The sequence below is a fragment of the Meriones unguiculatus genome, chromosome 18, assembly GCF_030254825.1.
Source record: "Meriones unguiculatus strain TT.TT164.6M chromosome 18, Bangor_MerUng_6.1, whole genome shotgun sequence".
Classification (NCBI taxonomy): Eukaryota; Metazoa; Chordata; class Mammalia; order Rodentia; family Muridae; genus Meriones; species Meriones unguiculatus.
In genome coordinates, this window is record NC_083365.1 from 67,176,066 (window position 1) to 67,202,457 (window position 26,392).

At 48.5% G+C, this 26,392-nt stretch overlaps 1 protein-coding gene across 1 annotated transcript in view; it reads right to left on the minus strand.

Moving 5' to 3' along the window:
* Positions 1-317: 317 nt before the first annotated feature.
* Positions 318-26,392, minus strand: part of Marco (macrophage receptor with collagenous structure) — a 33,461-nt gene continuing 7,386 nt past the window's right edge. Inside the window, exons 2-16 of the mRNA XM_021653874.2 lie at positions 20,237-20,338; positions 19,482-19,706; positions 19,017-19,052; positions 16,382-16,426; positions 13,205-13,249; positions 12,831-12,938; positions 10,563-10,661; positions 10,423-10,458; positions 9,652-9,750; positions 9,503-9,565; positions 5,033-5,077; positions 3,574-3,672; positions 3,087-3,131; positions 2,314-2,490; positions 318-568 (exon numbers count right to left, since the gene is read on the minus strand). Coding sequence (XP_021509549.1) covers positions 438-568; positions 2,314-2,490; positions 3,087-3,131; positions 3,574-3,672; positions 5,033-5,077; positions 9,503-9,565; positions 9,652-9,750; positions 10,423-10,458; positions 10,563-10,661; positions 12,831-12,938; positions 13,205-13,249; positions 16,382-16,426; positions 19,017-19,052; positions 19,482-19,706; positions 20,237-20,338 — 1,355 coding nt within the window. The 3' untranslated portion in view covers positions 318-437. The remainder of the gene's footprint in view (positions 569-2,313; positions 2,491-3,086; positions 3,132-3,573; positions 3,673-5,032; positions 5,078-9,502; positions 9,566-9,651; positions 9,751-10,422; positions 10,459-10,562; positions 10,662-12,830; positions 12,939-13,204; positions 13,250-16,381; positions 16,427-19,016; positions 19,053-19,481; positions 19,707-20,236; positions 20,339-26,392) is intronic.

Below are 26,392 nucleotides of genomic sequence, written 5' to 3' on the forward strand. Positions count from 1 at the left end.
AAGGGACAGGTCACATGTATCCTGTGACCTGGCACCATCTGTAAGCTGACCTCTAGGCAGCAGTTAGCTAAAGATAGGACCATGTGCTGGTGATGAAGGGAGGGAGGGTAGTGGGAGGGAGGGAGCCCTGAGAGTTGATGAATTAATGAGGGCATGGTTAAGACTAACTTTGGTCACAGCAACTGTCACACCCCTTAGCCTCATCCCTCCCCCCAGCTTAGGAGTCAAGGGCACATTTATGAGCCTAGCATGTACATGTTGAGTGGGCATAGCTATGAGGCACAGGGGTGCCAGCTCAATGACATTTAGCCCCAGCAGACCCACCACTGAGCTTTATTCATCCCCCCCTCAACAGAGTTAGGGCACCCAACAGATCTCCATGTGGGTGGAGCTCCAAGACATCTGGGGACACAGAGGTGACCTGCAGGGCTTCCAAGTCAGCGGCATTCCACGCCTGCATCTTCACCGTGGTTGCAGTTGTGGGAGCCCCAGTTGCTCTTCCTGCAATCCCACAGACTGCTTTCTGTCCCCACACAATTCACATCATCCAGCCAGATGTTCCCAGTGCCTGAGAGAGAAGCAGGAGAGAAAAGGGAAGGGTGTGGAGTTGGCAGTTCAGGGTGGCATGCCAGTTCCCAGGAGCTCCCATCCCGGGTGGGGGGTGCTGTGCCAGTTGAGCTCAGTGCTCTGAGGCTCTTATAATATCTAATATCTCTGATTCCTCTCTGACCTCAACCACGTTGTGAAAGCCTCATGCAAATATTGACTCCTTTAATCCACACACTTTGCGAGCACACAGCCTCCCATTGTCTCCCTGTCAGCTCAGCTCCCTCCTGTTGTATCTGTATTTCTTCGGATCTTCAGCAGCCATTCCTCTGCCAACCCCCTTCCTTCTGATAGGATTGAAAACAGACCACTGGGTTGCAGTCAGCTGAGCTCTAACATGACTATTCAAAAAGTTTTACAGCTCAGCTCCATTCTACTGAAAGGGAAGTATGAAACCTGGAAGGTGGCTCAGTGGGTGAGAGTGCTTGTTGTAAAAGCATGAGGACCAGACTTTGAGTCTCCAGCACCCACAGAAAGAGGGCTGCCAGCCTAGCTCTGGGCTCAGTGAGAGACCTTGTCTCAAGGGAATATGCAGAGACTGGCCTCTGTATGAGCAGCATGTTCTGTGCTTTGGGGTGGGGTGGAGAATACCAAGGAAAGGAACAGGGGGAGCTGGCCTTGTGCCCTGTTGTCCAGACAGGGTTTTTGCCAAGGAGGGAGTAGGGTGTATAAACTGATCTCTAGTGCCCCAGGGCAGCTTCCCCAAATTGAGTATAGTAAGTTTTGCCTTGATTTTCCTTTCTTCTAATTTTTTGCTTTTGTAGCCCAGAATGACCTCAACTCTTCACCACACTGTCTTAGCCTCCCGAGAACTGGTATAACAGGTGCTTCCCACCACACCTAACTTCCCATGTGTTCTTTTACAAAGATGGCCATGGGCTGGGGAGATGCTCAGTAGGTAAAGTGCCTCCCACTCAAGCAGGAGGCCTTGAGTTTGATTCCAGAATTAATGTCAAAAACAAAACAAAACAAAAACAAAGACGGGGTATGGTAGTGTGGGCTCGTCATGTCAGTGTTTAAGAGGTGGAGGCAGACTCCACCTTGGTGCTTGCTGGCCAGGCCACCCAGTCAAGTCAGTGGTTCCAGGCCAGCGAGAGACCCTGCCTCGTGAAAACAAGGACTGAGAGACAAGGACTGAGGTTGTCCTCTGTCCTTCACACACGTGCACTCACATGCATGCTCTCTCACTAAACAGACATGTACGAGTACACACACACACATACACACACACACGCCTGCACACATCACACAGAGGTGGGGTTATCATCACAGCTAAGATTTCTGGCAGCCAGTGATCTTCGGTTCCAGATGTGGAAATAAGCATCTGCTTTTGCCATGGTTCCATCTCCTCCCTCAGCTCTAAATAGCCACGCTTGTCCCCACTCCATAAATAGTCCTGGTCACTTGACATTCCAACTCCAAGACCAGATGGATAGTGACCCACAGCTGCATCCAGAGCCTTTTAAAGCCTTTGCTGTCACTGCTGGAAATGTGAGTGTCCTGACAGTGGCTAACCCGGAAAGAGGTTAGCCCAGAGTCCAGAGCTGGAGAGCTGTACTCTGCCCACCACTAAGCTGCGGGACTTTCCAGTTCTTGGAACCAATGATTTTCTCTAGCTGCAGCCATAGTATGTCACCTCCCCAAAGGGTGTCACTGTACCGCTTGGGCATGTCGAGGAGACAAGTCCCTGGCTGTGGAGTCACTTACCACCTCCGTAGCTGCTAAGTCCTCTGCCACTGGAGTAACCGAGCATGCGGCAGAAGACAGTGGCATCATTATTATCCCAACCATCATCACAAATTGTCCCCCAGGCATTGTTATAGAAGACTTCAGCTCGGCCTCGGCTGGTGCCACCAACAATTCGGACCAAATACCAGGAATTGCCTGGACAAAAACATATGTATATAAGGTGAGGTGGAGTGTTAGCCAGTATTGGTGTGCATTTTTCTCCTGCCCTTAGAAGTTCTGCAGCTAGGAGGAGCAGGACCTTTTCACCAGAGCTTACAAGAATCCCCCCTTCAGCACCAATACTTCCTGGTGACAGCTCTCCTGCATTCTGCCCTAGAGGTAACAAGGCACAGGGCAGTGCCTCTGTGAGGTCATGTCTTGCCATGTGTTGTGGAAAGGAAAAAAAAAAAAGATAAGTGGAACAAAAGGAGAGAGTAGAGGAGACAGGGTAGGGAAGAAGAGGGAGAAATGATCAGAAAAAAAGAAGGAAAGAAGGCATGGGGCTGATGAAATCAAACATGGGGAGGATGGGGACATGGAAGAGGGAGGGAGGAGGAAGGAAGCAGATAGGAACAAGGAGGGGAGAAAAAAGATGGAAGGGAGAGAGATGCTGCCTGGGCCTCTGGCCACAAACTGGCTCAGGCCAAAGGTGAAGAATGTTCTTGGGAAATAAGCCCCAGCCCCAGCACACGATTGTGAAACACTGGATTGACTCTAAAAGATTAGTAAAAGACAATTAAAACATCAATTACCTTTTTCACCCTTTTCTCCCTTTTGTCCTTGCTGGCCAGGAGATCCTGCCGTGAAGAGAAGCCACACAATTTGATCCAAGCTCTCTCTCAGCCCTTTGCCCACATCCGAACACATAGAGGGATGAGGAGTCTATCTCTCTCCTTCAGCTCTGCCTGTGGGCTGGCATCTCTGGGAATAGCTATCTGTGTCATGGGTACCAGTGGTTCAGAAGAGGATACAGGCTTCAGATGTAGCACAAGGATGGAAGTTAGGCTAGTGACAGGCATTCAGTAAGCAACAAAGCTCATGGGAAGATCTATTTGGTTATGGTGTTGCCTGGGGTGGTCAGAGCACAGACAGGAAGGCTGTATGCATGCTGGGGAAACTTGATTATGTTTTTCCAGTATGATTCATAGCATGTAACTTGACAACTCAGTAAAGACACCTCCACCAGCCTGGGTTCTGAAGACCCCTAACCTTTAAGTCCATATCAAAGGCAGCACCTACCTTTCGCCCCAGGGTCTCCCTTCAGGCCGGCTCGTCCAGGTTCTCCTTTGGGGCCTGCCAGCCCAGGGCTTCCAGTGTCTCCCTTTCTGCCTACAAGGCCTGAGGGGAGATAGTTAGCCTCATAGATACACCACTCTGCTTCCCAGGAGGACACAAGGGCCTGGCTGATTAGTGGATGAGTGACCCCAGACTATCAGATCCCCCAGTAATGGGCTATGTAATCATGCAGCCAGGCTTTGGTCCAGCTGGGAGCTGCCCTTGTCCTCTGGTCTCCCACCTTAATGCCACTGAGAATGCACAGGGGGATATGGCTGGTAGAGTCCTTACAAGATGAAATGATTATGTGGAAATTTTAATCTTTCTTTGAGAACTTGTTAGAATACTGTGTCTGACATGTCTGATTAGTAAGACTGTAATAGAATATGCAGCTCACATGGAAGAAAACTCACTCCAGAACTCAGCCTGGGTTCTGTTTTAGCACTTGGCCTGGCGTGAGGACGGCTTGTGTTGGAAGACTGAACCTTAGACAGGGCTGTTAAGAGGACTTGGGCATGGTGGGAAGTCCTCCAGGCCATGTGGGGGCACTGTCTGCAGAAAAGAGCCTGGGACCCTGCTTCTCTGGTTTCCTGTCCTTCCTGAGTCCTCACTGACAGATGGTTCAGATGGATAGATAGGACATTGATCCCCATGCTCCCAACTTCCTCTCTGGCTGAGAAAACAATCAGCTTAAAGATTCAGTTATAGTACTTGGGAGACAGAGACAGGCAGATCTCTGTGAGTTTGAGGTCAAACTGTTCTACATAGCAGGTTCTAGTCCAGCCAGGGCTACATAATGAGACCCTATCTCAAAAAAAGTAAAACAAATAAACAAAACTAGATTCAGTTTTTATCTTTGCTCATTGGAGTTTGTGGTGAACTTGGGTATTTGCGGCTATGCCAGCATTATGACAACACCCACATGGCTTTACCAAGGCTGGGAAGAAACCAGCACCACGCCTTTGGGCTTCCAGTTACTTGTTTCTTCATAAAGTAGACTGCTTTGGGCATTATGGTGACTGTGATGATGAAGAGAAAGATGATATCCAAATGTGAAGTAGTAGCAAGGGGAAAGGAGGGACTTTGGGAGCCAAGAATGGTAAAACAGAGCAAAGAAGAGAAGGCAAAGCCTTACATCCTAAGATCACCCGGAGCCAGTTCCTTTGGTGGCAGCATGGCCTGGCACCACCACATGTGCCTCTCATCCTCCTCGTCCCTGCCCCACTGTCTATCCATTTTGGGATACAGAAGTTATGTCATTTCCCCAGATCTTCCAGGGAAGGAATAGAATGACAAATCTCAGAGTTTCTGCCTCAACTCTGAGGGATAAGGTCACAGTGTTCAAAGCCAATAAGGCTTTCTTCCACACACACAGGCGCACCAGGCATCATCCCAAGAAATTAAAATAAAGCCAGCCCTTTACCTGGGACTCCTGATTCTCCTTTTGTGCCTTTCTGTCCTTGAAATCCTAAGACGGAAACACAGAAAGGGGGGGGGATAATAAAACTTATCTATTAGACACTTTTAATCTTAGGCAGCCTCTGCCTTTGTCTGATTAATGCAGACGGAAGGGTACACCGGTTCTCTGTGATTGCTTCAAACCTCACTATGAGGTGGAAGGGGAGACAAGCTGCAGACAGATGAAGATGGGCGTGTTTAGGTGAAATGCCAATGTGCTGTGTGAAAGTCTGAGGTACACAGACTCCAGATGCCCCGACCAACCTTTCCTGTCTGGACACCAGTGACCCTATCTGACCTTGAATCCAACCCTTTTCCTTACTGTTTTGTCTTTCATGAGATTTGCAGAAGATAGATGAGAAATATTTTGTAAATGAACGTTTTGGTTCCAAAAACTGGATTGGTTATCACCTGTAGTAGATGGGTCAGTCATTGGAGTGTTTGTGTGTGTGAGTGTTAGTGCCAGGGGAAACCTTCAGTGTTCTTCGACGGGCTCTGTCCATCTCATAGTTAAAGTCAGGATCTCTCACTGGGGTCTTAGAACTCTCACAGTAGTTTAGGCTGGCTGTTCAAGGAACCCCGAGGGTCCTTCTGTTTCTACCGCCCAAGCTCTCAGATTACAGAGCCAACACATGCGTGTCTGATTTTTCACTGTGGATTCTGGAGGATCAAGCTCAGGTCCTCACAACAAGGCCAGCACGTATTAACTAGCTATCTTTTGAACTATTCACTTTGTCTCTAGGATATGTAAAGATCATGTGCAAAGGAGTCTTACATTCAGAAAAATGGAAAAAAAATAAAGCAACAGTTGGTGATTATTCCATTTGAAGTTAATGTGAGAGGTCCTTTCTCCTACTCCTCCCTCTCTGAGTGTGAGAGAGAGACAGAGACAGAAAGAGAGAGACAGATAAACATACAGATAGAGAGAGAGAGAGAGAAAGAGAGAGAGCACCAGAGATGGCTGTGCATGGCTGTAACCCTGTGTTGGGGAATGGAGAAAAACAGATCCTATTAGTTGACTGGCTGACCAGCAAGCTTCTTGCTTAATGACAGACCCTCTCTAAAAAAAAAAAAAAAAAAAAAAAAAAAAAAAAAAAAAAAAAGGCAGGAATTGATAGGAGACATTATTACCTGAAATACTCCTCTGGTGGCTTGTGCATACACACACACACACACACACACACACAAGTGCTCATGCAGAAACATCTCACCAGGTCCACTCAGAGAGCTGGTTACGTGGGAGTAGGGTAGGAACTCAGGAACATTGTTTCTAACAGTTTTCTGGTCCAGGGCCCTACAATGGCGGTCCTACACAGCTTTGACTTCTGTTGGGTTGTAATCTGTGTTATCCCATATAACAAAATCAGGAAAAGGGTGCCTCTGGGATCTGACAGTGTTCTGAGCTCTCAGACCTGCTGTATACTAGCAGCCTGTGGCAAAGGCTTTTAGCCTCTCTGAGCCTTTGCAAAGTGCACTACATATAGGCGATCGTGTGTGTGTGCATGCGTGTGTGTGTGTGTGTGTGTGTGTGTGCCCATGTGGAGGTCCAAAGTTGATGTCAATTGTTTTCCTTGACTGCTCTCCTCTTTTTTTTTTTTTTTTATTAATTTCTTTGTTCTCTTTCCAGCCTGATCAAAGCCCCCTTCTTCCTCTCTCCCAGCCCCACCCTCACACTCCTTTCCCCAACCTCTTCTCCCCATGAAAAAGGGAGACCCCATGGGCACTATCCCACCCTGCCATCAAATGGCAGCAGGACTAAGCGCATCCTCTCACACTGAGGCCAGACAAGGCAGCCCAGCTATGGGAAAGAGACCCAAAGGCAGGCAACAGCATCAGAGACAGCCCCCGTCCCAACTGTTAGAAGACCACATGAAGAACAAACTGCATATCTGCTACACTTGGGTTGAGAGCCCAGGTCCAACCCATGCATGCTCTTTGGTTGGGACCGCGCTCCTCTTTATCAAGGGAGAGTCTCTGACTGCACCCAGAGCTCACCAGTTCAGGCTAGTGTAGCTCGCCAGCTTGCCCTGTGATCCCTGACTCTGTGTCCAAGGGCTGAAATGACAGGTGGCCTCTATGTCAGCCTGGCTTTCTCATGGATTTTGGGGATCTGAGCCCAGCCCTGCACACTTCTGCTGCATGCCCTTAGCAGACTGAGCCATCTCCCCAACCCCGTCGTTGCTTCTTGACTGCTTAGGCATGGAAGATAAATCAGGATGGTTAAGATCCAAAAACAGGGAATAGCCCAGAAGCCTGTTTAATGGCAAACAAACCTCTCCTTGCTTATGTTAACCCATAATAATGAAACCCAGGCCAAGGCAATGTAATGTCATTTCTCTGTCTTCATCTGAATCAGCTAGATATTCGATTGAGAGATTCATGGTTTTATTTACAAAATGGGAAACCCATGCATTTGAAAACCTGAATTGCTTTATCAAAACTGGATAGTTGCCACAGAAGCTCTAGCTTGGGGATTACCAGCCTCCTGACAGTGAGGTTACAAGGGGATGCTGTCTTCAAATACGAGGCTGACATCTGAATCATATCTGCCACCCACCCATCTGGATAGTCATTCCAATAACCACCAAATCTGATCTATGTAGCTACTCATTAGCCCCCCAGAATTCTGGGAAGTCCCTTCCATGGGAAGTTCACATAGGCCAGCAGATGTTTCACCGAGGCAGGCTGTGGCTTTGGGTGAGCCACCAACCCAAATGGTGACTGTCATATATCATACATTGAATAAGTAATTCATCCTGTTTACATAGGGAGCCATACTTAGTGGGTGAGCCATAGGATTGGACTGATGGTATTTACCACCTAGATGATCAGTGGGATGCGCGCGTGCACACACACACACACACACACACACACACACACACACACATAAAGATGCTCACTAGACGCATGAAGACCAATGAGCCACAGACTAACACGTATGTCATAAAGTTGTCCTGGAGTCTTGTGTGTGTGCTCATGTGTGTGCAGGTGCATGGGTCCTTGTGTATGCATTGGCATGGGGTCTTGTGTACACATGTACAGATATGCACATACATGTGGTAGCTGGAGGACAACCTCAACTCTTGCTCCTCAGAGACTTCCTGCCTTGCTTTTTGAGACAGCATCTCCCACTGTCCTGAAACTTGCTGGGTAGGCTAAGCTGTCCGACCACTGAGACCCAGGGATCCACCTGTCTCCACCTCTATACAACTGGGATCAAAAGCAAGTCCACTAGGCCTGTTTTATTTTGGCATGAGATCGGAGATTGAATTTAGGACCTCATGCTTGCTGGGCAAACATTTTATCCATAAGCTATCTCTCCAACTCTGGTGAAGGGTCATGAGGGAGTGTGAGGCTAGAGGGAATCACAGAATGGAGAAAATGCAGGTGATAGCTTAGCCATGGCCTCTAATTAGATTAGATCTAATTCTCATCTATGTCACAAAGATCTTACGTTCAGAGTTCAAAGCTTGCTAGGAGGTACTGATACATGAGTGAGTTAGTGAATGAGTGAGTGAGTGAATGAATGAGTCAGCCAATAACTCAACCAGTTGAAACTGAGATTGCCTGGTCTTTATGTGTGTTCATAGCCTGCTGACCTTGCTCTCAATCTTATTCTCTGGTAGAGGAATAGGCCAAAGCAGAGAGTCCTTGGACACGCTTGGAGACAGGAGCCTAGTCTCACTACTTTTGCCCTTCGTCCTCACAGAACTCTCAACAGGCACTCCAAATGTCATTTAGAGGGTGCACACTTGGAACATGGCTGCAGTCTATCTATGGCATCTGCCCAAGAACCTAATGTCACCATGGTGCCCAATGCAGCAGCCTGCACTTTCTAGACCAGATGAGTACATATCAGACATATTAGCTTACACTGATGAGAGGTCATGTGACACAGACAAAACTACAAAGTTTATAGCCCAGGCCACAAAAACAGAATGATTCTGTGTTCGCTTATAGGACAGAGTCTAGAAAAGAGCATCTTTGGGATCAGATTGAGACAAACTCCCAGATCCACAGTGTGTGGAGAGCTTCTGGTAGGCTCTACAAAGCCTTGTGAACTAGCTTCCGTGAATTCCCTGGGTTGGACCAGTGTTCTCAGCTGTACCCACAAAAGAATGCAAAGAAAGAATTTTTGCCTTCTGTCCTAATCCTAGGTGCTGATGTCACCACAGGTGAGTCCAGCTTCCCTTTGTGATGCTGCAGGTTTAGTCATGGTATTCAAGACTCTCTGGAACATGGACAGAAAAGAACATCCCAGGGACCTTGTGCTCAAGGGGTTATAATGGAGGAGATGACTTTCCTTTATTAGGAGCCTCCAGAGCCAGAGGATGGGAGAATCTCTGCCTCTTGTAGGATTCTGGGAGGCAATCTTCCTTCCTGTCTATCCAGAGTACCCCACAACCCCATGTCCCACCTCTGCACACCCACTTACCTGTGTCCCCCTTGCTTCCTTTCATACCTGCAGGCCCTGGATTCCCAGCAATCCCTGGAGATCCTAGACAAAAAACACCACATGGGCATAAGGACTGGAATGGACAGATGCTGGGATGCCACTCCCAATGCAGGGATAAAGGACCTCACCTGTTGGCCCAGGAGGACCCAGGCGGCCTGGCTCACCCTTGGCACCTGAAGGTCCTGCTGCACCAGGAGGGCCTGGAGCACCCGGCACTCCAGGATTTCCTGAAAGGTAAGGAGTGATGACAGAGTGAGGGGTGAATGTTGTAAGCTCAGCCTTCCCATCCCCCATGACACACTCCTCCTAGCACCATGCAGCCGCCATCTTTAGAATTCGTCTACTGCCCTATGGGTGAGAGAAACAATGCCATGAACTTCACCTCCTCCATTATAGCTGTGGATCTTAAGAGGGCAGACAGACTGAGAGCTTTGACCACCCAGATCTGCACCTCAGCAGACAAGGAGGCAGATGTGTAAAGAAGGTTTTTATTAGAGTCTGCACCCTCCACCAATTGATCTTTCGTTTTAGGAACAAGTCAGGCCCATAAATCCCTGAAGTGCTCTTTTGGCTCAACACTGTGATGAGCTAAAACCTGGTGTGGTGGTACATGCTTGTGATCCCAGAATTTGGGAGCTGGAGGCAGGAGAATCAGGTGTTCAGAGTCATCTTTAGGTAAATAGTGAATTTTAGGATAGCCTAGGCAACATGAGAAAGAAGAAAAGAAAAGATGAAAAGAAGGAAGGAAGGAAGGAAGGAAGGAAGGAAGGAAGGAAGGAAGGAAGAAAAGGGAGGGAGGGAAGGAGGGAGAGAGGGAGGAAGGGAGATAATTGGCAACTTTCTCTACTTGACTTTCCCTGGGACCACAGCGGCTCTGTCCAGATGCCCACATCTCTTACCGTGATCACCTTTGGCTCCAGGAGATCCAGCCAAACCTGCAATGGATAGCACTCATAAGAATGTTGTCACTCTTACTGTCTCAGCTACCAGAGAGAAGGACATGCCTTCAGGTCTCTGGCCCTACAGCACAACCTCTTACCTGGTAGGCCTGGTTTTCCAGCATCGCCTTTCATTCCCTGGGCTCCAGGGAGCCCCATGACCCCTGCGTCACCCTTCTTGCCCATGTCCCCTTTGTTTCCTGTAACACAGGAAAAAAGAAATCAAGGTTGGACATTGAAGAAGGGTAAAACAGCCCTACTCAGGCATTTCCTGTTTCTTCCAAAATTCCAAAATAAAACCCTGTGTTTGAGGGGGAAGATCTAGTCTCAGCCCTCCAGGAATGAGCCCCTTCCCCAGACACAGAGCACAGACTCAGGATAGATTGGCCAGATAACCTGACAACGGTGTTGGTTGGGCTCCTGGGACCCCAGTCAGAACCCTCACCCCCAGGAGAAGGATCCCAGCCTAGGGTCACCCAGTACTTGGGGATTCATTTGGGGATTTGGGAGGTTGTCTTTCATATCCTCTCAGACTGAAATCTGAATGTTCTAGAAAGCATCCCCCAGAAGCCAAGAATAGCAAAGGTCATTGGGAAAGAGAAAAACAATGCAGTAATTTCTGTGCCCGCCTGCGGCCACAGACACGGGCTTCCCTGGCACCCAAGATTTCAAATTTTCCACTTGTCATCAGCATTCAGAACTCATCCAGCCAGTCCTCTCCTGAGTCCTCTGTCTCTTTCTCCTCCTTTCCCTTACTACCTCGTGCATATCAATTGAGGGCAGCCTCCCTCCTGAAGGGCAGGAAGGATGGGCTGCACAGTCGGCTTGCTCAGTAGTAGCCACTCCAAGAGCCACTGAGGTCACACTGTCAACTGGGTGTGGACACCCAGATCTGTTCCCACTGCGTGAAAGTCTTCAGTAGGACTGTTACCCCAAAGCAGCCTTTCATGCTGTCCACTAGACCAGCTGGCAGACATTTTACCAAAAGGAATTTATGGCTCAATTCTCTAATACTGAAATGTACTGTTTTGTTGAAGTGTGTACCCATGTATACTCAAGTGTGTGGGTACGAGTGTGTGGGGGCCCTCGTGGACGTGAGTTTGGAAGCCAGAGGACCTCAGGTGTTGCTCCTCAGCTGCCATCTACCTTGTTTTGCTTTTGAGGTAGGGTATGATACTGGCTCAGGGACTCAACAGGTGGGCTAGCTAGGTAGCCTCAGGGACCTGCCTGTCTCTCTTTCCCCAGCTCTGAGATTACAAGCAAGTGCAGCCATGCTGCCTTTCCACATATATTTTCGGGATCAAGCTCGCATCCTTGTACTTCTACAGCAAGTACTTCACCAAGAAATCCAGCTCTCTAGCTTTTTATTCTGTTATATTTTTTTAAACAAGGGCCTGGGAGAGGACTCAGGTATCATGCCAGGCCCCTTCCAGAATTCAGAACGAGGTCATGATTAATTTGGGAATAACTCTGAAGAAGACAGCAAGAGGGAGAATCAGCCCCCTGGGTCTGAGCGGGTTAGGCTAGTTCAAGGTTTGGGAGGGAGTCTAGGCAATTAGAGACATAAAGGATGAATGTTTCCTGGGACCAGGGAGATGGCTCAGTGGGTAAAGTGCCTGCAGTATAGGCCTGAGTGCTGAGTTTGAATTCTAGCACCCATATAAGAAGCCAGGCATGGTGGTACATGCTTGTAATCCCAGAGCTTGAAAGAAGGCAAGAGGATTGCTGAGGCTTGGTGGCCAGACAGTGAGTGAGCTCAGGGGTCAGTGAAACAAACCATAATATACATATGAAAACAATCTACTTTCAATAGAAAACAAAACAAAAAACAGACAAGAAATAGAAAGAAATGAGGTGGAAAGTGATTGAGCAAGACACTCAACAGCCATGCATGTACAAGCGTGTAAAGATGAATACACACAATATGTCACACATACATTTTAGAAGGGGGGCTACCAAGGGGGACACCAAGTGCTAACAATGGACTGAGTGCCATGGGCAAAGGCCGACCCCATTAGGGGGCAGGAGCTCACTCTGGTGTCCTTGCCTTATGAGTCCAAACAGTTCCATGCAAAGCATCTTGAAGACTCTCATCACACAGAAAAAAAATGTGTGGGTGACAGATAAGTCAAATATCTTGGGTTGATCTTTGTATAAATATGTAATACACAGTAACCCATAAACATGAATGATTATGTATCGATTGAAATTAACTTATTTTCAAAAGAACCGGGGTACAGTTGAGGCTTCTTTTAAACAACCGGGCAGGCAGTTCTTGGGCCAAGCACTGTTCTCAGCCAGAGCAGATAAACACAGGCTCCCAGCTCCCTCAGCTTCCTCATGAATGCAACACTCAGCACAACCCTTACCTGGAAGGCCTGGGTCCCCTTTGTCTCCCTTGGTGCCAGGTTCTCCCTTGAAGCCAATGAGACCATTGTCACCTTTGCTGCCCTTCTCTCCTTGAGGTCCTCGTACACCTGTGGTGAGAACAGAGGTGGGCACCCTTTATCCTACCACGAGTGAGCTCCTAGAGATAGAAGCAGAGTGCAGAGGGAAGGGATCTCCAGGGAAGGCCCGAGGGACACACTCATTAACTCATCTTTTTGCTGGTCTTGGTGAGCTTATTCAAAACTTGAGGAAAAAAAGGATAATGGGGGGGACAATGACCCTCAGGGGTGAGGACAGGGCAATAGAGAGAGCGCATGGGGACAGATGTCCTACAGGCATTGGAAGTCCAAGTTACCAGCTGCTCCTTGCTTCCCGGGTGCACCCCTGAGTCCCTGGAGGCCTGTGAGGTAAAAAGAAGACTCAGTCACTGTGGTTTGGTTTCTTTAGTTACCTGACATTCTGGAGGCCTCCAAGGTAGTACAGGCTCCCAATGGTAAGATCCCTCTACCCTAATCACAAATGCACAAGTCTATGTGGCAGAGTCCCAGGCAGGTCTGGATGGAGGTGACTGTTTTTCCAAAGGCTTGCCTAGTGCATGCCATGAGAGGAAGACTTTAATCATGGCTGTCTCTCCAAGCAGGGGGAGACACCCCAGTATCCCTTGCCTCAGTGATCTCATCTGTAAAATGGGGCTGGTGATGACTGGGCCCTAGCGTTCCTGTGCCAGGACATAAACAGAGTAGGGAAACAATGGCCCCTTCCCAAGACACTGTGGGTTATAGGTGACCATGCAGAGTCTAGCCCAAGTCTAGTCCAGTGGAGGGCATTCCAAGGGGAAGACAACTGGGGCAGGGCGGTGAGCACAAAGAGAAATGGGGAGAGTCTGGAGGGTGGGTGAGGGAGGAAAGGGGGGAAGACAGGCTGCCAGGCCACATGTGGAGAAAGGCTCCCTGTGATGCCAGAGTGCCAGATTCTCCCGGGGGGTGCCAGCTGCTCTGGGCTGTGGTCTCCATTTTATCATAGCCGATACCTCCCCCTCCTGTTAGGTTTGCAGGTTCCATGGAGCATGAGAAGGGTGTTGGGACTTAGTGAGATGACACAGCTCTCTCCTGCTCTGCACACGCCTCCTGGAGCCAGAGGAAGAGTTAGACTCCAGACTCTGCCTCTAGGAATGGGCCAGGCCTGTCGCTCCCAGTGGCCTGGCTAACTGCTATCTCTGAGATCTATGGCACCTTCTCCATGCCCCTTTCTCTCTGTGCCTAAAGAGGGGAGACCAGCTCCCCTCTGAGTAGCCTGCCTGCTGTGTGAGTGTGAGGCCATTTGTGCACAGGGCATGTGAGTATACACGTAGGTGCATACACAGGAGTATGAGTATGCTGTGCCTAAGTATGAGCACCGGAGTGAGTGTGCAGAAGCCTACATGTGTGTATGAGTGTGTGGGCGCCTAGCTGTGAGGATGCATGTGTGTGTGTAAATGTATGCTCACACATGTGCATGAATAGGTGAGTGTGTACTTCCATGATTATCTAGTGTGAGGATGTTTGTATGACAAAATGTATACATGTAAATGAGTGCATGGATGTATGGTATGAGTATTCATGTGTACACACACATGTTCATGTATGTGCATGAGTATGTGGTTCTGTGGGTGGTGTGAGTGTGAGGATGCAAGCATGTGCAGGCACCTGTGTTCATATGTGTGCTTGAGTGTGTGGCTCTGTATGTGTGTAGCGTGTGAGTGTGAAGATACAATAACGTGTTTAGACATGTGCTTGTAAATAAATGTGTCTGAGTGTGCATGAGCACGTGGCGGTGAAATGTGTGTGGGGTGAGAGTGTTTGCATACTTCTCACCACACCACAGTCTTCGTATCCGAAGTTTAAAGCCTCTTGGAGAAGCCCTGCCTAGATGCAGAGCAGCAGGCTCCCCGGGACCCTGTCCAAATGGAGCCAGTTCCTAGAAGTAGCTTTCTCTGTTCACCAGACACCTTTTGTGTCTGCTGGAGCTTTCTGGAGGGGCAAGTCTGCTGGGTTGTTTATTCCCCCTTTTACCTAAACCAGCTGGCTCTGTTCACTGCTGTTAAAAGGTCTTAGGCCACAGAGAAGAGGATCCAGGCAGCCCTGATGGGACTTAACAAGCTATGGGCAGATGGCAACTGTGGAGAACTCCCCCTTTCAGTGGACTAGGGAAGGGGATGAGGGGAAGACAGAGGGAGGGTGGGACTGAGGGGAATTGAGGGAGAGGGCTTACATCGGACATGTAATGAATAAATTGTGGGAAAAAAAAGTTCTTAGGACTCTGCATCATTCCAGCGCAGCAGGGTGAACCACGGGCTCTGGGAGGGTTCTGTGAAGGCTGACAGTCACTCCCCTACGGTTTTGTTTCCAGGGAGATAGAGGGAGACAGAGAAATAGAGAGACAGAGACAGAGACAGAGAGAGAGAGAGACAGATAGATGGAGAGAGAGAGACTGTCTCTATCTCTCTCTCTCACACACACACACACAGAGACAAAGTCACACACACACACACACACACACACACACACACACACACACAGAGAGAGAGAGAGAGAGAGAGAGAGAGAGAGAGCATGCTCTGCGTCTACTACTCTGACAGAGCCATGGCAGTGGCTAAGACAACAGGGCAGGTCTCAGCCTCAGCTTGAAAACAGGAACCTAAAACATGACCTAGCAGCAACAGTGGATTTTCAGTCATCATCTAGAAGCCTGTAGAGTGATGAATGCTGTAATCTCAGCACTCAGGAGGATGAGACAGGAGGATGAAGAGTTCAAGGATAGCCTGGGCTCACAGAACAGTAACAACAGCGGGCTGCAGTGGTGGCTCCCTCAGTAAGGTGCTTGCCTTGCAAGCGTGAGGAGTTGAGCTTAACTTCCAGAGCCCCAGGAGTTGTGGTGTACACTTGCAGTCCGAATACTGAGAAGGCAGAGGAGGTGGGTGCCTGGGGCTCACTGGCCAGCTAGCCTAGTCTACTTGGAACGTTACAGGCCAGTGAGAGACCTTGTTGCAAAACAAATAAACAAACAAAAACAAAACCCAAGGTGGACAGCACCTGAAGAATAACCACCAAGGTTGACTCAGCTTCTACATGGACACATGCATACCAGGATGCAATACATATGTGTACACGCGCACACACAGAAAGAGAATGGTGGTTGAACAACAACACACCTCACAGAAGTCTCAGCTCCATTTTATGTATGAAGAAACCGAGGGGCATGAAGGTGAGGGAGACGGGGTCACAAAGGCGTGTGTGTGGATGACTCAGTCCCTAAGGACCAAGGACCACTCTTCCCAGTGGGCTCACAGGCCCTCCTCGGAGAAGGCTCAGCTGGGCTGTCCAGGCTGAGGTGTCATTGGGCAGCACTTCTGTTTGTGGACTTCCCCTCACCTCCCAGCCCACCCCTGTCTCATGCAAGCTGCCTTCCCCGGAGAGACCCATGCCATGAGGTTTAGACTCTGGGTCCTTGTCACTGAGAAAGCCCACTGTATATTCCCGTGACATCTACTCACCTGCCTCTCCCTTGACACCTGCCGGGCCCTGAGGTCCTGGAAGACCTGGAGATGTTAGGGTCAAAACATGCAATTAGGAACCAAGGGGGAAATAATAAGAGGGCTTGAAGCTGCCTGGGTATGAGACAGATAAGTTGAGCAGTTAGGAGGATAGACAGGACTGTGAGAAAACTAAAACAAATAGAGTTGGTCTCAGGGGGACCTGAGTCACCTCCCCTAAATCTTCCTTGAAATTTACACACAAGGCGCCATTGCCCTTTTCCCTGATGAACTTCTCAATTTCACAAGTAAGTACACCTTTAGACACGTTCCCACAGCTAATGCAACCAATTGCAACGAACTGAATTGTGGGTAAGCCTCCACATCTAGGGCTGGGAGGCCCGGGTACTTAAATTGCTCTTTCAGAAGACCTGAGATCGGTTCCAAGCACCCACATCGGGCACAAATGCCTGTAACCCAGGCTCCAGGATCTGCCTTCTCCCAACAGTGTCCTCATGTGTACCATCCCACACAGACACACACTCAAACATGTCATCAGAAAAACAAAACATAACAAACCAAAACAAAAAAACCCAAAAACAAACAAAAAAACAACCGTGTTTTGAAAGAGTAAGCCTCTCCCTCGCTCAGGAAAAGGGACACCCTGAAGTGCCCAGGGAGGCAAAGATGGTGATGCTAAGTCCAGACCTCGGAGCAGGCCAGTTGCTGGTGCTTCTGGCTGGGACAGCTATCTACTTTTCAGGTTGTATTTTATTTTCTCCCTTAAAACATATTATTTATGTGTTTGTATGTTTGTGTGTGTGCAGATATGCCACATGAGGGGGTAGAAAAGGCCGCTGAGTCTTCCAGAGCTGGAGTTATGGGTGGCTGTGAGCCACTTGACATGGATGCTATGAGCCGACACTGGGTCCTCTGCAAGAGCCAGCACTCTGGGCGCTGAGCCTTCTCTCCAGACCCCCTTCCTCCTTTTTTGCTTGGTAAAAATAAACTTTGGATACTCGCTCTACCTGTGTCCCCAGGATTTCTTCCTCCTGCCACAATTGGGACCAGAGAGAATTCAGAAGGAGACATCTCATTCATGATAGAGGAAAGAAAGGATTCAGGGGATAGCTTGGAGGAGAAGGGGTAAGAACACAGGGTCAGAAGACAGAGAAAGTACCTGGGCTTCCATCACGACCCGCAACCCCCTTTCCCCCCTTCTCGGCAGTCAGCCCAGGCAGGCCAGGAATTCCATGTGCACCCCGGGCCCCTTCTGGACTTGGAGGATGAAGAAGAATAGAGACAGAGACTAACTGAGCAACAGGAGGTGATGATGCATTCACTCAGCCTCAAGGGCAGGCTAGCCTTGAAGGAAACAAAAGAACCAGGGTGACACTGCTTCTCTGAAAAGCATGTGGCCTGAGAGCTAAGGAAGAAAAGAAAACATGAAGATGATGTCTAAGGGAGGCACAAAGATGTGGCTTCAGGTACCAGCTCAAGCCTGCCTGAGAGGCTGTGCCCCAATCTGTGTCAGGAAGCCTGTGGATCTGGGCAGAGATGCTTGCTGCTGCTAACAGCTTGCCTATGCCTGAGGCAAAGCCAGGACTTCTGAACCCCATGCCTCCTGCCCTGCCCTCAGTAGCTGTCGAATGAGCCTTTGGGGTGCCTTGACCAAGCTAGGCAAACCATAAGGTAAGGGAGAGATATAGTAGCCTAGTGGATGGAACCTGAGAATCCCAGACTCCCACAGCTCTGGCTCCCAGGAACACTGCTTCGGTCTTGTCAGTGAGAGTTGAACTTCCCAGAAACGAGTCACACTGTGATAAAGATTCTGCAGGGTTATAGACTGATTAAAGCCTGCATGATGGAGAGTTGGAATGTTGCAGGTCAGGAGCCTAATTATCCTGGATTGTCTTTAGCCCAGTAATCGGTATTTATTGACTATTTCTGTGTTTGGTCTAACGTCCTCATGGCTATTAGGTAACATCCTTCTAGAATGAGCAAACAGACCCCTTAGCTTCTATCAGCCTGAAGGCTGAGGAGTTTTCCTGCTTTGCATTCATCTACCTACCGTATGTTCCCACCAATGTATTTTTAAAACACCCTGATTTATGGTTTTCTTTTGTCCTGTTAGTATCAAAATGTCAGGAAACCTACCACATTGGAACATGGCATGTGAGGTGACCTGTGTCCACATTCCTGGGCCAGAGCCATTTATATTTGGTTTCAGAATAAATCATCTCTTAATCCCTTTGAGGTGAGGGTTGAGTCAAGGACACATAGCTGTGTTGTCATTACAGCCCTCTGGGAGAGCAGAGCCTGGTGCGAGAGAAGTGCGGCGCACCAACATCACGTGCCAAGTCAAAGGCATTTGACAGGAGTGCTTCTGGGGGACAAGGAAAGCTCTGGAAACCTGGGGCCTTGGGGAAGAAGGGCGGAGGAGATAAGTGGATTATCCTAGAATGATGGTGGAAGAAGGCAATCACTTGGGACGGAGGACGGCGGAAGCCTGTCCAGGTAGAGAGGTGATCCCATGAACGAGGCGGCAGATCATCGGAAAATGAGCTGAACTCAGAAAACCTTACCCAGAAGGCTCTGGCTAAGGAGAGAAGGTTTGAGGGAAGAGCAGGGTGGGTCAGACAGAAAACGAACCTACCTGGGAGGCCTCGTTCACCCTTAATCCGGAACAGATCTGTAAGGGAAGGAGAGAGGGTTGAAGACAGCCAGGGTATGGAGGCGGAGCTTGGTTTTCTTCTGTGCCCCACAGAGAGCTCACAGACTCTGCACTAGAAGGCTGGGCCCTTGTAGGTCTTCCGGCCTTGGAGGTTTGAACAACAATGCCTGAATCTGTTCGGAAAAGCGAGCTTAGAGAGAGTAGGAACTGGACACCTCCGACCCGGGACGTTGGGGAAGTATAGAAATACTCAGATTGCTGGCATACACAGGCATTGCCCCAAACCAGTTTCAGAGGCTCCCGAGGTTAAGGGAAAGCCTCTCTGTGCTGGTCAAAATGCCTCTTTTGCAGCCTGGGTGTGTAACTGATTTGGGCACTTGCTCACTCAGCTTGTATGGAAACCCCGGGTTTCATCCCCATCACCACAGACACTGGGTGTGGTGGTACCTGGATTCTGAGTGAGGTTGTTAACCTGCTGACGCAGTTGCTCCTGGCTGGTGCAGACCTGGGTGAGCTGGGCCTGCAGGACTTGCAGTCCTGGTCCTCCTGATACCAGGTGTGTTTTGGGACATGCTAGCTGCAGTGAGAATCGCTTGTCCTTGTACCCAGCAGCCAGTGTCCCATTGCCAGAGTCCATCTCCACGACCTTGAGCTGCTCCTGCAGGTTGAGAACTGGAAGCCCCACCCACAGCATCATTTAGAGGCCTCCTTGAAGCCGGGAACAAGGAGGGGCAGGTTCATGTGTACATAACTTCCGTAAGGCATGGAGTTTCAATCACAAACTCAGTGCACTGTGGGGAAAAGGAGGCAGGATGGATTCCCTGGGACCTGCTGGCCAGCCAACCTAGCCATTTGGTGAACTCTTTGCCAGAAACAGACCCTGTCTCTGAAAATGAACAATGCCTGATGTATGATCCTCAAGATTGTCCTTTGGCCTCCACACACAGGTGCACAGATGTGTATGTACACCCCCTACACACATGCACACAGGGAGTAACTGAGGAACAACCCCGAGTTGTCACCTGGCTTCCATATGCCCCCCCCACCTCTTTACTCTTCCATTACCTCAGTGGGTCTAACCACTGTGCCCTCGCAAGAGACCAGCAGTCCTCTCAAGATGCCCCCAGTTAGCCTGAACCTCACACTGGAGGAGCTCAGGTGGCCACTCCAGGAGGAACCACACAGGACCAGGACCACCTCACCTTGAACCAGCAGCAGTGCAGTGCCTGCCGTGAGCAGGATCAGGTGGATGGCCATGACGGCCATGCAGAAGGTGCCCCCATTTCTCTTCTTGGGCTTTGGATCTGGAATACAAGAAGTGATGGCTGCAAGGGCACAGAGAAGGAGCCAGCCTGTGCCAGGCCACAATCTGGAGATCAGGGGACTCCTCGAAAAGTAAAAAAGGCACCCAGACTTTTCTTGTTCCTGTTTTTGCCACAAGGCAAGAAGTTCTACCTTTAGTCCTTCATCCTGGAGAGATGAAAACAGATCTCCAGTGCTTGCTGGCCAGGCAGCTTAGCCTCCTTGGTGAGCTCAGGCCAGTGACAGGCACTTCCTTAAAAGAAAGGAAAGAGAAGGAGGAGGAAAAGAGGAAGAAAAAAAGGAAGAGCAAAGGAAGGAAAGGGACAAAAAGGGGGAAAAAGAAGAAAAGGGAAGAGAGAGGAGGGGAGGGGGGAAGGGAAGGAAAGTGGTGCGCACCCTCAGAAGGACGCATGAGGTCGGTGTGGCTTCCGTGCCCAGTATGGATAGCCAGGTGGATGAGCTTATTCAGTCCTCAACACCAGTGTGATGCCTTGTCTGTGTCCAAGTCACCAGTGCTTACACAGTGAATCATTAAAGTTATAGGTTGCATGGCATTTACAGAGTCTGGGAGGATGGAGAGGTTTGTTCCAGGTTCCTAAACATGCTGTAAGGCTCAGAGAAGCGAGTTGCTAGGACATAAGATGCAGGTCTGCAGTTCATGTCTTTACTTCCTCGGTCTTTGTGTTTTTGGTGTGTGTGTGTGTGTGTGTGTGTGTGTGTGTGTGTGTGCACGTGCGCATATGTACCTAAAGCTGTGTGGCATTGTAAAACATGAGTGGCACAAGCTATTTAACAGAACAACGGGAGCGACAGGGGTTTATGGCCTTGCTCAGCTCTATAAGGTCCCAGCCTGCTGGGGTGTGCATTGTGAGCATTCAGGAGTGTGATTTTGTCCCTTCTGTGCCCACAGACCCATTTACAGTGGCCCCTTGATGTCTATGCAGGATAGCTCCAGAACCACAGAAAGGTACTAAAAATAGAGAGACTATTGAGTTCCTTGAGCAATATGATGTGGGGTTTACACAGAAGCTGCACAGTCCTGTGTGAGATGTGACAAGCAATGGGGTAGAAAAGTCAAGTATGGGAGAGTTCCAGGCATCAGAGGTGAGGGTGGGGCCAGTAAGACCAGTCATGAAAAATGGCGTTGCAAGAGCACAGAGGGAGACCTTGGAGAAAGGTGAACAGAAGAGAGAGCCTCGCTGTGGGAATGGTTGGAGATGTTTATCCTGACTCTCAGTGCTTTCAGAACTGGCCTGCGGACATAGCTGGGTGGGTAACGTGCTTGCCTTACAAGGGTGAGGACTAGAGTTTGAATCCCTAGAAGACACATAAATATTCGCTAGGTGTGGTCACCCCCATGTCAGTACTGGGGGGATAGCGGCCAGGCGAACCAGTGAGTTTCCGTGAAAGACCCTGTTTCGGTAAATAAAGTACAGCGTAATTGAAGGAGGCTGTCAGTATTAACCTTCGGTGTCCCTGCACGCCTCCGACGTGCACTCACATCCATGTGAACGTGTATACACGCATGCACACACCCCACACATACAAAAGGCCTTCAGAGTTTCCATCTGACCTAAAGACGGGCGTTGGGAACTAGGGAGCCGTGCTCTGTAAGTACGCGCTCTGTGCGCAGTAGAGGCCGGCCAAGCTCTTAGTTCACATTTACCGGTTCATCTCTTCGAAGGCGGGAGAGGCACAAAGGAAATGTCTCCTCCAAAGGGTTTTGGCTCCTGAGACAGAAATTCCCCAGCTGGAAGACTAAAAACAGCCTCTGGGGGGTCCTCAGAGCCTTCTCTGGGGTAAAAGAGGGACACATGGCAGAAGTTTCAGGAAGACATTTCAAACTGTGACAGCTTACTTTGTGGGTTCCAGTAAAGAGAGGGACCCTGTCTTTAAAAGAAAAGTGGTCTAGTGAGGGGTGCAGGGGCTGCCTCTACCATGAACTCATTGACTGCTCTCTGATCACTCGACCCTGATGATGCAGCTTTGCCAGGCCACAGAGGAAGAGGATCCAGGCAGTCCTGATGAGGCTTCACAAGCTGTGGGCAGATGGCAGATGAGGAGAACTCCCCCTTTCAGTGGACTAGGGAAGGGGATGAGGGGAAGAGAGAGGGAGGGTGGGACTGAGGGGAATTGAGGGAGAGGGCTTCCATCAGACATGTAATGAGTAAATTTTTAGTACCTTTCTGTGGTTCTGGAGCTATCCTGCATAGACATCAAGGGGCCACTGTAAATGGGTCTGTGGGCCCAGAAGGGACAAAAGCACACTCCTGAATGCTCACAATGCACACCCCAGCAAGCTGGGACCTTAGAGAGCTGAGGCACACAGCGATACATTGCACATGCAAACACACATGCAAATGTGAAAAGTTAAAGGCAGAGAATGTTTAAAAGCCAAAGGAAAAATCCTGAAAGCAGTTGGAAAGAACACATTATCTGCAAAAACATACTATCTGAATGACAGCCAGTTCTCTATCTGAAACCGTGGAGATCAGATATAAGTGGCATACTCTGCTCGGTGTGCTGAAAGGAAGAATTGCCAACCACGAATTCTCTTGTGAATGAAAAGATTCTTCAGGAATGAATGGACAATATAGACATTCTCAGATGAAGGGAGACCAAGAGAATTTGAAGGAAATTCTCCAAACGGGAAATGAGAATAGAAGGCCTACAATTTCAAAACAGAAAGAGAATAATGGAATGGTTAGAAACAGCGACACGCACACACACACACACACACCCCTCTTCAAGTTTCTAAAATCACACCTTGTGGTTTGAAAACAAACATGCGGTCCTCTTACATTGTATGTAATTTATGGTGGGGAAATTCTTAAGATAATTGCATTTTTAAAGTGGAGAAGGACATAAATGGAAATAATTTTTTCCTAACTTCAGCCATATTTATTTAGTTGATAGATACTTTGAATACAAAAAAAAATGTAAGTTTTCAATAACAATTTATTTTATATAAATTGCAGACAGTTGCTCACAATTGTGTAGTGCTTGACTACATCTCTTAAAAAGAAGTCCATAATTACTTTTTCCTTAATTTTTTAATTTTTTTCATTTAATACAATTTATTCAGTATGTATCCTAGCTGTAGCCCCCTCCCTTGTCCCTTCCCAATCCCGTCCTTCCTTCTTCTTCTCCTCCCATGCCCCTTCCCCAGTCCACTGATAGGGGAGGTCCTCCTCTTCAATCTGATCCTAGTCTACCAGGTCTCATCAAGACTGTCTGCATTGTCTTCCTCTGTGTCCTGGTAAGGCTGCTCCCCTCAGGGGGAGATGATCAAAGAGCTAGCCACTGAGTTCATGTCAGAGACAGTCCCTGTCCCCTTACTAGGGAACCCACTTGGAGACTGAGCTGCCATGGGCTACATCTGTGCAGGGGTTCTAGGTTATCTCCATGCATGATCCTTGGTTGGAGTATCAGTCTCAGAAAAGACCCCTGTGCCCAGATTCTTTAGTTCTGTTGCTCTCCTTGTGGAGCTCCAGTCCCCTCCAGGTCTTTCTATCTCCCCTTCTTTCATAAGATTTCCTGCACTCTGCCCAAAGTTTGGCTATGAGTCTCAGCATCTGCTTTAATACCCAGCTGGGTAGAGTCTTTCAGAGGCCCCCTGTGGTAGGCTCCTGTCCTGTTCCCTGTTTTCTCCCTCTTCTGACGTCTATCTCTTTTGCCTTTCTGATGAGGATTGATCATCTTACCCAGGGTCCTCCTTCTTTCTTAGCTTCTTTAGGTGTACAGATTTTAGTATGATTATCCTATGTTATATGTCTAATATCCACTTATGAGTGAGTATGTACCATGTCTGTCTTTCTGCTTCTGGGATACCTCACTCAGGATAATCTTTTCTAGTTCCCAGCATTTGCCTGCAGATTTCATGATTTCCTGGTTTTTCATTTAATACAATTAAAATACTGAGTAGTATTCTATTACATAAATGTACAGTTTCTGTACCATGTTTGTAGCAGCTTTATTCATAATAGCCAGAATCTGGAATCAACCCAGATGTCCCTCAACTGAGGAATGGAAATAAAATTTTTATACTTGACCTGAAGTGGGAAAAACACTAATTCCAACAGGCTGTGGCATATTCTATAAGTTTATTACAATGCTGGGAGAAGCTTCTGAAAGAACTGTTGTGGTTTAAATGCTGTGTTCCCCCACTGACTCATGTGTGTGGCCTGGTCTCCAGCTGGTGGTGCTATTTGGGAATGCTGCAGACACGTTAGGAGGTGGACCTTTGCTGGAGGAAGTGAATCCCTGGGAGAGCCTCGAGGCTCTGTAAGCCTGGCCCTATTTCCTATGAACTCTGTGCTTTCAGTGTCTGGATGCCATGTGAGTGGCCACCTTAGGCTCCTGCCACCACGCCTCCCTTTCCTGCTGCGGTGACTCTCCCTCTGGAGCTCTAAGCCAACACAAACTCTTCTTCCTTTGGTTGCTTTTGTCAGGGAACTTTATTTTGGCAAGGAAGAAGTAGCCAAGACAAAGCCCCTTCAAGTGATACATTCCAACAGAATTCCAAACAGTGTTCAAATAATTCATTGGAAAGGAAGAAAGAAAAAAGCAGAAAATAAGAAAGGAAACTGGATGGATGATGAAGATGGAAAAAACAGAAGTTGTGTGATAAGATGGCCTTTTTAAGCCCTAGCATGTGGATACTGCTATGTCTCTAGGCAGTCCCAGTCTGTCAGGCGGCACGCATGTTGGCAGGCTGACATAGCACAACTGCATGTTACCTAGAAGAAACCAGAACTTCAAACTACAGAAACAAAAACCCACACAGCTGAAAGGAGAAAGATACAAATGGACAACATAATCGGAGGTTTCAGTTTTCAAGCCTTGCTCTCAACAACTGATGGAAACCAGCAGAGACACGCCATCCAACACCATCAGTGAACACCTGGTGGACACTTACAGAACACTCCATCCAACACCGGCGAAAAACACATGCTTTTCCAGCACACACAGAACATTCTCCAAACTGATCACAACCTGGCTCATAAAACAGACCTCAATAAGGTGTGGAGAGAACAAAGTTGGGGCTGGGTCATTGGCTCAGTCAGTAGAATGCTCGCTGCACAAACATGATCATCTGGATTCAGATCTCAAGAGCCCATGTAAAAAGCCCGGTGTGGTAGTGCTCTTCAGTGATGCCTGTGCTGGGGGAGAGACAGGAGGATTCCTAGGGTGTCTAACCCAGGAATCTAGGAACTCCAAGTTTAGTGAGAAAATTTCCAACAGTGGGGGCTGGAGAGTTGTCTCGACAGTTAAGAGCACTTGCTGCTCTTCCAGAGGACTCAGCTTCACATTGGGGGACTCACAGCAACCTGCAACTCCAGCTCCAGGGAATCTGATGCCCTTTCCTGGATGTTATGGGCATACATATGTGCATACATATACAGGGACACACACACACTTACACATAAAAGTGAAATAAAATTTAAAAAATAAATAATAATAAAGTCATCTGAAAACATCTAACGCTCATGCCATATAGTTGTGAGAGACTCAATATTTTCCCCTTAAGTCTGGGACCCAGGCAGGGGTGTCCATTTCTGCCTTCTTATTTAATATAGTCATGGAGAGTTTTTGTGTAATGAACAACAAAAAGGAGATAAGAGATGAAGCTTGGAAAGGAACAAATATGTTCCTATTTGCAGAAGAAAGGGTCTTGATATAACAAATCCCTGATAATCTTTAAAAGAAATCCATAGAACTAATAAGCAGCCCATCAAAGCTGTAGGATGCAAGGTCATCATATAAGATTTAATGCGTTGTTATATCTTAAAAACTAATTGCTAACCAAAATTAAACATAGTCCTGGGCTGGAGGGATGGTGCCCAGCAGTTAGGCACTTGCTACTCTTTCAAAAGATCAGAACCCAGAACCCACACCAGGAGGCTCACAGCCACTTGCAACTGCAGCTCTAACAGATCTGGTGCCCTTTTCTGGCCTTCACGGGCACCCACAAGCATACACACAAGCACACACGCATGTATGCACACACCAGCCTAAATAAAATAAGCTGGACTCGGTGGCACAGACCTGTAATC